Source organism: Embiotoca jacksoni, unplaced genomic scaffold, assembly GCF_022577435.1.
Source record: "Embiotoca jacksoni isolate LCO1_2020_lvr unplaced genomic scaffold, fEmbJac1.0.p SCAF_2, whole genome shotgun sequence".
In the NCBI taxonomy this organism is placed as follows: Eukaryota; Metazoa; Chordata; class Actinopteri; family Embiotocidae; genus Embiotoca; species Embiotoca jacksoni.
Window position 1 is genome coordinate 2,247,685 of NW_027185340.1, and position 14,522 is coordinate 2,262,206.

Here is a 14,522-nt window from a genome sequence, read left to right on the forward strand (position 1 = left end):
CTGAACGTCTGCAAGGGAAGGTCAGAGGATCACAAAGTCATCAGGATGCCAGTGAACGCCTGTACAAAAATATCACAGCAATCCATCAAATAGTTGTTGATATATCCGAGGCTGAATCAAAGTGAACGGCCGTCGATTGAGCCATGCTGCTGGAGCGAAGGAAAAAGAAAGAACCGATGTGCTGTGTCTGTGTGACCAGTTATTGTTTGTTTTTTCATCTGCAGAAACAAAATGGATTTTGGAGTTGAGCACCGCAGGGAAAAGAAAACGTCCTTTCATAACACCGGTGGTTTCATTAAATTAGTCAGCGCAGCATGTAGTGTTACCAAACCTTTTTGGTAACTAGAATAAAGAATAAAGCTCTGATCTGTGGGCTTTATAGTAGAGATGGGTTTAAATTATATCTCAGAATGAGGGGGAAGAAAAAAGGAGGCCTCCTCTATCCTGGACAAATGTCTGAAGTAACCTCACACAGGCGGACAGACACACAGCTCCACTGTGCCGGCAGCGTCCAGATCAAAAGCAGATGGAGATGATATAAACATTGCCTCACCAAAGTACAGCACGTGACTTTTGATGAGCCAGAGGGGATACGATAAGGTAGAGACCTGATGGTGGTTTATAATACTGAGAAACAGACAAAACACAGATTTATACAAACATAACTCTCAGACTGAGGAGCTCTTATTGCCTGCTTTGGCCTTCACCGCGTATCGCTGGATACAGGCCGCATAATACTGAGCTCTCTATACGAACACAGGCCGTACCACCGCTCACTAAAACACAAACACTGAAAGCTGATTACAACCCTGCCTGGACACGAGAGGCAGAAACAGATGTTAAGTTCACTCACTGTGCCTCTGGGTTTTTTTTTTTTTGGTTCAGTCAGAATCACCTGTCGGACCCTGACAACGCACTGTTTGTGTGTAACGCTGGTATGTTGTAGCAGCGGGCTGAAAGGGCATGATACAAGAGAAGACAAAGTCAAGGCTGCCCTGCTGTCACTGAGCTCCCAGCTGCCAGGCCTCTCAACCCGGAGCAGCCACCACGTTATCCAGCCACAGCTACAGATGGACGTTCATGACATTAATCTGAAGCTATTTTGATAATCGATTAATTGTTTTGAGTCATTAAAAGGTGAATATTTTCTGGTTCCTTTAATCCTCTATAAAAAAAAAAAAAAAAAGATTTTTAACCAAATATATTTTGGTTGTGGGGACAAAACGTGACATTTTTAGGCTGCAACTTCAAGAAATCTTTCACGACCATCTGGGATTTTAAAGACCGAGTTTTTGGTACAGCAGAGAAGACAAAAGAAATGCAAAACATTTTTTTATACTTATTTTGAAAAATAAATTAAAACTAAAAACATTCAACAGTGGTCATAATTCTTATTGTAACAGTTAAGTCACACACAAGCTAACATTATTGTCTGATAAGACGATAACTGGTGCACTGCCAGAGCCGTATGTATACAGTCTTGTCTAAGTTCCTCCATCCAGCTCTCCAATGTAGCTTTTCAGACAAAAGATGTTAAAGTCATCATGGTGAAATAAAGACTTCTTTCACTGGAAGGAGTGCTTTAACAATAAAAGCCCAAAATGTAAAAATGTGGTGCAGCCATGAGAAAGAGAGGAAAGGTCAGACTTGAGGATATGCTGTACATCTCATTGCTGCTCTGGCTAAAGACATCCTTCAAAAGAACGTCTCATTTCCTGAAAGCGCCAGCACCGGGCCAGATTTCCATTTCAGACTTTCCACCCGCTTCGTGGAAAGTGTGAGGGAGCGTACGTCCTGCACAGTGTGGCTGGAGATAACACTCGCTCTGTCACAACACAGCAGACGGAATGAGCCAATTAAACCGACGACCCCTGACCCCTCTCCCGCTACAGCACGGGGGGATGTAAACAAAAGGAAAGCCTCCGTGAACGACCCCACCCAGTACTCACAACACTGGCCACGCCTGGGCCGTGAGGAAAAGACCGTAAAAGCCAAACAAACACAACAAAGAAAACACACAAGTGGGTGTGTAAGAAACGGACGGATAACAGCAATGGTTCGACCTCGTGTGGTTAATGAGCACGTTCCCAGAAAAAAAAAAAACATTTGAATGACTTACAGCTGAGCAGTGGAATTTATGTCTTTTGTTAACACACTTTAATCAAGGAGATTTTTTGTTTTCATACAAAGAGCCTCGATTTATGAAAGCAGTATGGAGCCCCACTGCAGTGATAATAACACTCCCTCAGCCGTACACCACCACTAACTTTGCATCACCTTCGTATCTAGAATTTCCTCTTCACCAATATAATCCCAGAGCCAGGACGCCTTTTGCACCAGTTGTTCAAGTGTAGTTGTGACTTCGCCTAAAAATATGCAAGAAAAGGCACGAAAACTCACCTCGAAGTCTTCGAAGGGGAACTGCAGCATGTCTCTGAGGACATCGCTGAGGATCTGCGTCTTCCGCTGCACCAGAACATTTTCATAGTCCAGCGGCTCGATCACCTTCGGTTTCACCTACGAAGAACATGGACAAGGCGCCGTTACTGCGACACGTAAGGTTACGGATACAGGTAACTGCAATAATAAATGACATATAAGGCAAAGACATATACTAACATGTAATTTATTTGTCCTGCATTTTATGTCATTATTTGATAGATCCAGTAGAGAGATGAAAAAAATGATATATATATATATATATATATATATACACACAGTTATGGTTGGCACCTTAACTGTTTGGTCATTTTTACTGCCTCCTCCTCAGTTTATCGATGGTCACACGTAACGCAAAGGTCACCAATATGACAAAATTTATTTCAAAGAAGATATTGAGTACTTTTCAGAAGGCTAAGATGAACATATTAAACTTTTCTATTGTGACTATAGTTTTCTAAAACCTCAGATAAACTGCTGAACTGTTTAATGCTCCTTGGTGACACAGTAATAACAGAGATGAAGACTTTTAAACAATAGCAGTGTTTGGTTAGCCTGTCTGATGATGCAGGACGTCTTCGAGCAGGATGCACTGCACTGTATATAACCACACACAACACAGGAGGTCACACAGTGCATTGTGGAGGCTCTAGAGTGACTTTGATTAATCCAGCTGTGCTGTCACATCAGGTACACTCTATCAAGACATGCTATTTGTTAAATACACTGAGAGAAAATGCATCCGCTCCTTTAGTGGGAGGTTCTCGCTGCGCTTATCGCTTTGTGAGAGGAAACTCATAACATGTCTGTCAAAAAACCAAGGAAACACTCCATTTACAGCTGGGTAATTAAAATCAAATTTCATTTACAACTTTGGCTTCCCAAAATTATGAAAACAAAATAATTGATATAAAACACTTATTGTGCCGCAATCTGTATCTCAATTAGGCCCCTTTTTTTTGTCTTGTATTATAAAGCCAGCGGACCCCTTTTCCTTACAGTGACACACTTTCACATTTCCCTCAAAGCCCATTCACATATACAGATTATATTTTAGGTACCATTTTTGTTAAATGTATTTTTCATTTGCTTTTCAGTTAAATCACGGTAAAAGTTCAAGGAAATCTGCTGTTAAAAAGACAAGTTTCTTAAAAAGTTCAAGAAATGCACAATGTTGTCAAATCCAGGGAGAAATTATGTTAGGAATCCATTTAAGCTTGCAAATGCAACATTTTTTGTAGATGACTGCATTGAGCAGATGTGGCCCGGTTATCAGGAGGGGTGATTATGGATTTATGGCAGGCTACATCCTCGTAGTGCATCGCCGAGGCAGGAGAAAGCTTGTAAGCTGCAAAGATACAGTGGCCATTAGACAAGAGTAAGCTGTCGGCACTTGTAGCTGATGGGATGGGAGGATAAATCTAACAGCCAGGGAGACGGCAAAGTGAAAAATGAACAGTGACACACCACCAGACTTCAGGGCTGAGCGACAGCAAAGCTCACTCGTTGCCTCCAACATCTGGTACTGATAACACTCGCATGATCTCAGAGGGAGAGTCGTGAATATTGACCTGCCTAAATACATGTTGCTAGCAACCTCTGTTAATAACAGAGCACACCGAGGACGGGGGAGGTGGGGGGGGCAGGACCTCGTATCAGTTTCAAGGACACGAATGGGGTAGCAAAAGCTAGGATGGTGCCACCACGTCTGTTCGCTCGAGCAGGTTGTGACATTATCAGACAGCTTTATCTGAACACAACACGCACACAGTTACAATTAAATGCGGTCATGCTTCAAGAAACTGTTTTTCCCCATAGAAGAGGAAAAGTAAAGAGATGGAGGACGGGTAAATCCAAGAAAGAATTCATGACGTCTGAAAGATAAGATGTGTGTGTGTGTCTCGCTTGATCCGAGGCCTAAAATCTCCACATCTCATCAGACACTGAAGCCTTAAAGTATTATTAAGAGATGCCTGCCAATAGTAGTAATAACAATATTATTGATATTCAAATAAAGTAGCTGCCTGAAAGATTTGACCCCTTTACAGTTACGGTGCCCTTTTCTCACCCCTGATGGACTCCTAAAACCCGTTCTGTTGTTGCTGACTTTCGTTTCCCTCCACATTGCTTTGTCAGAGGCTCAAAGTGGTCAACCACCACGTACACTCAGCAATGAGTAAGAAAATGAACATTCATAAACCACAAGCTGTCATCCCACAGTGCTGACCAGAGTTGCATATCTGCAACTCGTTATGTTTCTTGGATTTCTACAAAACACCATAAACAAGTTGAAACAGAGTAATACGGCGTGATCCAACCAGAACAAAGCAGGCTGCCTGTTTAACATCTGTAAGTCAGCGAAACAGACAGCCATCCCTAGAAAAAGCACAAGTCAGAGACGCATGCAGCCGTCTCCCTCCACTCCCTGTCTACAGTGATCCAGCAGCTGTTGAGCTGGAGCTCCCACTCCTCCCATCACTGCACCCTCAAGCAGCCTGAAACAATGGTGCTGTGTGGTGCCTCCACTAACCGATGCGTTCAATCTTTTTGCCACTGGCTGTCCAGATGACTGTGTGGAGAGCCAACCGCTTGACACCTTCGTCGCGGGGCAGGAAACGTTCACTGCCATCAGCGTTGACTTTTGAGCCGAATAAAATGTTTTACAAGCCGAGGTCATCATTAAGAAACTTGAGGAAACTGCTAGTAAAGTGCTGGTAAAGTTCAGCTTTCCTCTGCACTGGTGTTAACGCTGCACATTATAAATGTGAAGTTGGCAGTGTTGTGTTTAAAGTAAACCAGCGCAGACGCTCACATGACACCTGCTCCGGGGCTTTTATAACTGTGGCCAGCCTTTGCAGCGCTGCGAGAAGTTCTTGTAAGTCAGACCAAATTTAAAAAGCAAACACAAAAAGACTTTTTAAACATAAACTAAGACGTCTCGTATGTCTCTGTGAAGTCCTCGAATGACTTACCACCACCTGTGGCACCGGGTCTACCTCAGCCTCAGCTGCAGTCAACCTCTTGTACTGCTGTGGACTCTCAATGACCAGCTCCCTCTTTGGAGCTTTACCGGCCCTTCCTTGCATTGTCAACAGCTGTGGTGAGATATCTCCGAGCTAGATCCCAAAGACAAGCGGACAGCCAGCATATCAGACGGAGAGAAATCCTTGTGCTGGGAAAAACATTTTGTATTTCTCCCTCCTCAGACTCAGACTCAGACTCAGCCCAGACTGCTCTGACTCAAAGCAGTGGACTCACACCCAGGCTGAGGAGATGGCCCCTCCCACACTAGAGCTCGGCTGCCTGGGGGAGTTAAACACCCTCTCTCACACACACACACACACACACACACACACACACACACACACACACACACACACACACACAATGAAGCTATTTATCCACCTGCATGGTGACACAGGGTTGACAAAAGAAAACAAAAGATAGACATTCCTCAGGTATTACAGTCCAGTCGGGGGGGGGGGGGGGGGGGGGGGGGGGGCTGTCAAAGCCTCGTGTGGGACAGCTGAAATAAGATCCGGGTTAAAATGCATCAAGGGGAACACGAGGGGAAACAGCAATGGTGCACTTCAAATGGCAAACTGACAGGAGACCACTCAAGAACCTGTGACACAAACAGCCGGAAGGAGCCCATAAACAAGTCATCTTGGCTGAAGACCAAAGTATCAAAACAGTCATCGCAAGTTATGACACACTAAAGTTTTAGTCAGTAAAGTTTTTTTGGTGCAGCAGCGATAGCCGTAATCACAGAGCTGAGATGAGGGTCCGGCTTCTGTCTCGCTGTGTGTTGATGCAACTGCTGGAGGGTCATTTCAGGCCCGACCTGCAGATTCCTCTGGTGAGCCACCACGGGGGAGGATGTTATCTTATCACGCCTGCGACTCAGTTTAAGGTGGGGCGGAGGGTGGAGGGGGGGGCTGCTCCTCTCCCTCGGTCACGTGCCCCCCATGGGCCCCACACAGGGTTTGGTGAACTCAAAATCAATATCAGGATATTAGTACGAATATTTTTCTCGTATTAGTAGAAATTTATTTATACAAAATAACCAAATGAGTGCAATGAGATGCCGTAAGTGAAAGAACGTCAGTCAGTGGAAATGGAGAGTTTTGAATAAATTATATTATGTGCACTTAGAAGAGGTTTTTTTGTAACGTGGTGGTAAACGGGGGGGGGCCTACTTTAAAACCAGATCAGTTCAGGTCAGTCTGTCAAATTATAATGACACATTTGGACAGCGTAAGAAAAGTTGAAAAAGCAGTTCTTTGTGTAAGACTTGATGGGAGCCGCCATCTGGCGTAGATCCAGATCAGCATACCGCGATGTGTTCAGGGACCGCGTGTCTGTGTGAGGAAGACATTTGCTAATCCTTTGCATCAGGTGAAAGCAGGTACCGTAGATCTATCCATTGTATTTATCCATTCAGCGTAATTAAAGTGCACAATCTACCCTGACAACCACTACAGGTACTAGACGCTTGACCTTGATCTGCGTGTCTTCCTGGACGTCTCATATCTGCAGCAGAAAGAGGCAAGTTATTTGGGGACATGTTGCTGTAACACAGGACTCACATGTTGGCTTTCCGCTTCAATCAAATTCCATGGAAACCAATACAAACGTATTTCTTGGGTGGAAGCTGGCACTTCGGTCGGAGCAGGAAGGACCGCTGAGCCCTTTTTAGTGGCGGAACAAACACTCAACTTGCCAAAAGCCAACAGACGGGCTATTTTAGAAACAGTATATTCTGATCAAATGCAGTTAAATATCCCCTGAAAATGAAGCAGTAGCATATATATATATATATATATATATACACACAAAAAGATATTGTTTCTTCCATGATTACACACTTTAGTGCTTTTCCTGTGATTCAGATAAAGAGTATACGAGGATAAGAATCAACCTAACGTAATCTGACTTCACTTCATTCATATGATTCGTTGAGCAAATCAGAGATGTGGGCAGTGATTCGGTGTCTGGAGCGCGGCTAAAAACAAGAACAATTTCATTTCTTTGAGATAATATTCATTAAAAGGTTTTGCTCTTTGCCTCTGGAGCCATTTGGGAATTTGGTTGGCTTTAGTTTTGCGTCATTGCAGCAGCATTACAGAACTGGGAGGAGACACCAACAAAGAAATTACTTTAAATTCAATATATCACATCATCTTGCGCAAGAGTCCAACGATGTAATCCATTTATATATAATTATACGTTATATACATGTTATTGTATTACTGTGTTTAGGATGGCAGTTATAATGAATCAACAACACAACAGCACTTCAGTTGTCCAACTTTTGAGTGGTTGGTGGATTTCTTCTTTTTCTCTTCTCATTTCATTTGTTGTTATTGCATTAACGTTTTTATATCCTGGACGTATATGTTCACTTTAGAAAAAAATAAAATAATAAAAAAAAAATATTAGTTAAGTAAAGTGACCAGTATTAGAGTATGAAGTAAACTGGTCTGTTATAGACATATAAATGTTAAACACTCTTTTTAATTAGTGAGATATTAACCACATATATATCAAGCTGTGGTCCCCTCAGTCTGAAAAACGGCTATTACTGAGCTTCTCCGTTACATAACAAAGGCTTGATGCAACTTCCATTTGAGCCAAAGCAAAACAGGGTGTAACCTGGAATGTAACAAAACACACCGCCCCACTACAGCGCCAGCTCCAAGACCCATCGTCCGCCGCTCTGCTTTCAGTCCTGCAGACAGTACTTTACTGGGAGCTGAGAATATAACATGGAGGTAATAATGAGACCACGCCAGGTCTCCGCATTCTGTTAATAAGATCACTGGAGGAGGATACGGGACACAATGGCATCAAGAAAAACAGGATGTCATCACAAAGAAAGTTGTCTCACAAAGCAGAGCTGGGAAATAAAGAAGTTTACTGCAATGCTTCAATTTAACGTGTGATTGTTACGATATTTACAGCTGTTAGACGGCGGGAGCAAAAAAAAAACAGACGGCTTTATTGATCAACGAGCCTTAAATGTACCTTACTGTAGTGAACGTGAATAACTTTGCTCTCAGGTATGTGGGAAAATCAAACGGGCTGTTGCCTCAATGTCTTTTAAGTACAACAGCTTAAGTGCTGGAAATAATGTACCCATGTATCAATCAGTGAGATAGAAACACACACACACACACACACACACACACACACACACACACACACACACACACACACACAATGCCTTAAAAACCTCCTTACAGTAATAATTTAAGGAAAAAACATCCCAAAGTAGGAAGCAATCACCAAGAAAAACAGATGACCAAAGTATGCTGTTGTTTACTGTAAATCCATTAGACCAAACATTATTGGTTGTCTGGAGTGCTCCGGGATGTGATGGGTGAACACAGTGTGCTCGTAATATTGGTTATATGTCAAATGTTCCACCTTCAAAAGAGAAAACATTGGAGATTAAATGTTAATGTAGACATATGGACTACTATATTACAGGAAATATGGACTTAGAAACTAAAACATAATAAATCTTAGCAAGCTGCAAGATCTTTTGCCTTTGCTTGGACACAAAAATACAGAAATAAAAAGATGTAAAACAAAACTAAAGAAAAACTTTGTACTGTAAAAGAAGTATTATGTTATTCTTTTGTTGATGGTGATCATTTGTCTTCCTTATAATGACCATAACCTCCCTCATAATCACAAACATTTGACAACGCCATATCAAACATGCATTCTTAAAACACGACAGGAGAGGATGGCATTAGTCAAGAAATTCAATTCTATTGGATGGATTTAATCTATCAATCATTTCTGGATGATGTCATGCAGGTTTAGTTTGCTGTTTCATCAACTTCCCAACACAAGGAACATATTAACTTACACTCACTTGGCAAAGTTCATTGGAAGTAAACTATCACAGGTCAAAGTTAAAAGTAGTGCTCCCAAATCATAATTGGGAAAAAAGCGCTTTCATCCTTTGCCAAGTTGACGTCATGACTTTCTTTCTTTCCTTGCGACAACATTCCTCTGATAAAACCAGGAGGCACGTCAGCATTTCTGTTGCAACTTTACTGTCTGACGGGTTTTGCAGAAATAAAGGAAGGAAACTGAACCTTTGCGACAGCAAATAATGAGAATACGTGAACACTGAAAGGTTTTCCTGATAGCTTCCTCACTGTTAAATAACAACATACGCTGTATTATCGAAATCAGTGACTTTTAATTTTAAAAGCAGATCACTCCCTGAGAAGAATGAGATGCGAGTTTTCACGAGGAAGGAAAAGGCTGAACTGTTGCAATCAGCGGCTGAAATAACTGGCAGTAAACAGCAACAACAGGTAGTTTAATGTCTGCTCATCAGCTTTGTCTGTGATTGCGTTTTAGGACTAACCCCATTATCTTTGTTTTCAATTCCATGAAAACATAATAACCTGCTGCAATCAGAAGGAATTAAAAGGGGCAAACATAATGGTTTCTATCTTTTTATAACCGGGCTTAATGGATTGAAAAGGCGCAAATAGCGCAGCAGACATTTTTGTACAAAGATATATAGTTCATAGACCAACCGTGGTACGAAGCCCCGAATCTAACGAGGCCAGAAAAGGTTATTAGGTTTAGTCAAAAATGTAACAGAGTGCATCAAAAGATAAAATAGTTTACGGTTTTATTTATTTACTGCAGATATCAAATAAAGCCAAACAGGCCCCAAAATTAAAGATATTAAAATGTATTGAAATGGTAGAAATAAACTTAATCCTTTTACTTTGCCTGGTGCACATTAGAGGATTTTTGAATCTTAACTGATTAAAAAAGAAAAAAGGAAACCACATACATGTCGACACATTTGACCAATTTGTAATATTTCAGTCATAAAAAGTGAGGAGCACACTCACTCTAAACCATATTAGGGAAGCGAATCGAGATCTCGCAGAATCTCGTGTGATTAAATGTGACTTCACAGATAAACACACTGCCAGCTGTGTGTGCTACGTTTAGCACTGACAAATAAATCCGAGAATAAACAAAAGTGAGCATGAAGTTAGACGCAATCAACAGTCCAAGGCTCACCGGTGGAACAATCAGGAGGTTTAATCAGCATTTTGATTTGCCACACAACTGACTTTAATAAATTTGAGTGAAATAGAAGAAGTCTTAGATCTTCTACTTCAACATATGAAAAATGGGGCCGATAACAAAAAGTGTGCGTTTATATTTTTTGTTGAGTGTGTTTTATTTTAATTTTTTAAGTCTTAGATCTATTATTTTAACTCATGAAGAACGGGAGTTAAAAACTAGAGTGCTACATTAATATTTGTGTTGAGTGACAAAACAACAGGCGAGTTATTAAAGTCAGCAGACAAACATTACTGATTCTTAGCCTGATGGCTTCAATGTTGAGCAGTTGAAAATATAATGAAGTTTGAAGTTGATTGGACATTAAAGACAAACATAAAGATGTTCATGTTTATCTCCTTATTAATTATCATTTAATCTAACGGGTATGGTTCATGATTGGCACTTTCTGTCAGTTTCAAAAGGTCCAGTTGCACCCTGATGACCACGTGTTAAATCAACCACATTCCCTGAATACATTTAACTATTGATTTATAAGACTGCTAAATGCTGACAGAGGATTAACTGACCCCGTCGGGATGATAAGACCATCTCTGAGCCAAGAGAAGCGACCGTGCCCTTGACCCAATTCCTTGCTCTTAGCCGGGCCACTGTCACTCGGCTCTCTGCGGTGAATCTGATGAGCCAGTGATGGGAAGGAGACATCACACACACAACAGTAGGAAGTAAACACCAACAAGAAGGGGAAAGGCAAGCTGGTACGGAGCGGCAGAAGCCCTGCCAAGCCCGTTGGTTCACAGATGAAGAGCGGTGATTGATTTCTAGCAGACACAGAGCTTACTGTCCCCTCTTACCCTCCTCACCCACATCCCTGCCCGCAGAGGCTTTAACCCATGCAGTGCTTAACAAGAGACAACATCCAGCCCTCCTACTGCCCTACTTTTTATACAGTTAACACTCAGGGATGCATATTCACATGGCTGACACGAGGAGAATTTTGCATCTATAAATCTGCCAAATATGAAAGGCGCTATGAAAATTAATCTCCACCAGCAGTTATAGTTTTGTGTCAAAAGCATTTTTCCTTGACGGAAGAAAAGGTTGCAGTGACCCTGCACATAATCCAGTTTTATAACCATCTGAATCATTTATCATGTTGATGTCCTGCTTTTTGCCATCGTAATAGCACAAATCAGGGAAAATTGCAGCATCAGTAATTTGGTTTCAAAACATCTCAGATCAAACAGCCCATTTAGATGCACTTCTGTGAGGAATAATGTCGATATTTAAGACATTTAAACAGGTCAGTGTACATTAAACTAGTGCTGAAATGCTCAGTCTGGATTTTGATTAGGTTTGAACTCATTTATCAAGCAAGAATGGTTGGATTCAACTTCTTAATTATGCAAATGTGCTGCTTTTCTTTGTTTTATATCATTTGCAAATAGCTACCAATTAGTTCTGTTATTACTTTTATCAGACCAGAGAATTATAGGATGTTTAATTAACGAGCAAAACAATAAAAAGAGCCTTTACACCAAATTCAGTCATATTTGCCATTGTACTAAAAGGAGGAGGCTTCTCACCAAGAAGCTGCTCCATAATATGTAGTTTAGGGCTGAAGCAATTGCGCTATTGATTCATAGACAGAAAATTGATCATCAACAATTGATCTCCCTCCCTCCCTCCCTCCCCCTCGCAAAATAAAATGATGGGTTGCTATTTTCTGTCTGAAACCAAAGTAAGCAGAAGAACTCCGTATTTTAGTCTGATAGCTTCACAAAACAAGAAATTTTGAAGATGTCTGACAATTCAAATGAATCAATCATAAAGAAATATATTTTCTTCATTTCAGCCTGAATATATGGATATATTTTGTTTTCTTAATAAGTCCGTTTAAAAAAAAAAAAAAAAAAAACTGTGCCAGCACACACACACACACACACACACACACACACACACACACACACACACACACACACACACACACACACACACACACACACCTTAAGCACCCTCGGTGTTGGAAACACACGCGACTCTCTCCGACTCAGCGCTCGCTCCGCCTCAGAGGGCCCGGTGGGCTCGGCCGCCTCCTTACAGATGTAGCCACTACAGTTCCTCTCTAAGACTGTACGCAGCCCATCAAACACAACCGTGCTGGTGGTGCACCCCATTCCTCCAGGTCCAAACAGGGCATCAGTCAGGAGAGCCTGCCGGTGACCCAGTTTCCGCGGTCGTCCCCTGCTCCTCCCTGGTCCATGATCTTACTCTGACCCCGCAAATCCACGGCTTCTCACCCGGGGAGAGGGCGGCGGTGTCCCGGCATAGGGATGCACAGAGGAGGAGAGCCGGAGAAGGAATTCATGCACACAGGAGGAGTCCCACTGTAATTTCCAAGCTGCAACACTCTGTCCTTGTAGGAATACCTCAGTCAGCAGACGAGATACAGTGAGCGAGTGAGTGAGGTACAGCAGAGAACGAGGGATGGAGGAAGAGGAGGAGGGGGAGGGGGGATGAAGGATGCTGTGTGAGCTCTGCTGCAGCTTCAACCAATGCTGAGCTTCGATCAACGCAGGCTCGCATGTGGATCTTTCTCATTCACTCAGTGACTTGCTTGCTCTTTTCTGAGCCACTCTGAATTTCCACATTTGCATAGTAAAACGGATTATCCCGATTCATTTTTTTTTTTTTACTCCGTAGAATGGGACTCCTTCAGGGAGTCAGATGAGTAATTGTGAAATAAATGGGTTACACTAAATGCAATCCTTCATATCCAGAGGGAGAGACTGATTCCACGCTCAGGCAAACAGCAATATGGCTGAATGCTTATTTAGTTCAGCTGAAAAACGCGGCCAGTTGTAGAACAAGTGGATGAATCACAATGAATGGACAGAATAATATATGTTGCAACAAAAAAAAATACAATATGAATAGAAAATATGATCAGAAAATGTGTTATAACATGGAGAACAGTAGACTAAATAGTTAATAGATAAAACAACACAAAGAAAAAGATGTATCTACTGAAATATAATGAATGCTGAAATGTTCAGTTTTGGTAGAAAACCAGTGACCCAACTCAAGTCTTACAGAAATCTGTCTACAAAACAGACCAAGGACATGGGAGGATTTAAACCTTTTAGGCCAAGACATCAAATAGGGAGTCTTTTACTATAAAAGATTAGCTGCACTGCTCTGCCAAGTACACAGATATATTGGGAGTGCAACGACAAAATTTGATCATGCACAGGCTTTTTGAAATGCCAGGGGATGATTCATCCGCTAGAATGGCCTTTGATTAAAATGTCTCTGACTGTGGAAGACAGAAGATGAAAGTAGGAAATGTGTTTTAAAAAAAAAAAAAAAAGATGAAGCATTGAAAAAACAAAAAAACTTGTATGTTCAGTTTTACATAGTCCTTATATTAAAAACTAACACTAAATATGTGGTACAAAATGGTGTTCATACACATGCTGACACCTCGTGTGGTTGCCCATGTTTCACATCCTGGTTATAAGGTGCAGACGAGGAAACAGGTCAATGTTGGTCATGGGTTATTTATCCCTGGTTGTTCCCTTCCTACAGCTACAAATCACACTCAAACCCCCCTGAAGACCTCAACAACTACTGTCAAAAAAATCTTGCTCGTCAAAGCGGCATGCACATGCAGCAGCCACCGAAGAGCTGCTTACTTTCATAACACTTCATTCATCACATCCCCGAACAACAAGAAAAAAACACAAAACCTGCTAGCATCTATCTGATTTATTTTCTTTCTTTGGGGATCAACCACGTGAGAAACTTTCACCCTTCCTTTGACGCATGCAGATGCGCCCTTACAAACAAACTATCACATTCGCGGCCGTCTGGGGGAAAGCGAAGAGTTCCCTGACATCATGATGGTGCACGAAGCCCTAAATGCTTGCACGCATTCCTGCTCGCTGCCGCGTTAATATTTCAGTAGCGCTTGACACACTGAACTACATTCGAGTGCAGGACGAGACGAG

General features: G+C 41.8%; 1 protein-coding gene across 9 annotated transcripts in view; it reads right to left on the reverse strand.

Moving 5' to 3' along the window:
• LOC138200899 (dedicator of cytokinesis protein 9) overlaps positions 1–14,522 on the reverse strand; it is a 71,818-nt gene that overhangs the window by 37,409 nt on the left and 19,887 nt on the right. For 5 of the 9 annotated variants that reach the window (XM_069153882.1, XM_069153884.1, XM_069153878.1 and 2 more), the window contains exons 1-2: positions 12,519–12,921; positions 2,401–2,517 (exon numbers count right to left, since the gene is read on the reverse strand). In XM_069153882.1, coding sequence (XP_069009983.1) covers positions 2,401–2,517; positions 12,519–12,689 — 288 coding nt within the window. In that variant the 5' untranslated portion in view covers positions 12,690–12,921. Of the gene's footprint in view, positions 1–2,400; positions 2,518–5,411; positions 5,656–12,518; positions 12,922–14,522 lie in introns of those variants that run through there. The other 4 variants (XM_069153881.1, XM_069153883.1, XM_069153880.1 and 1 more) reach the window with 2 other exon arrangements.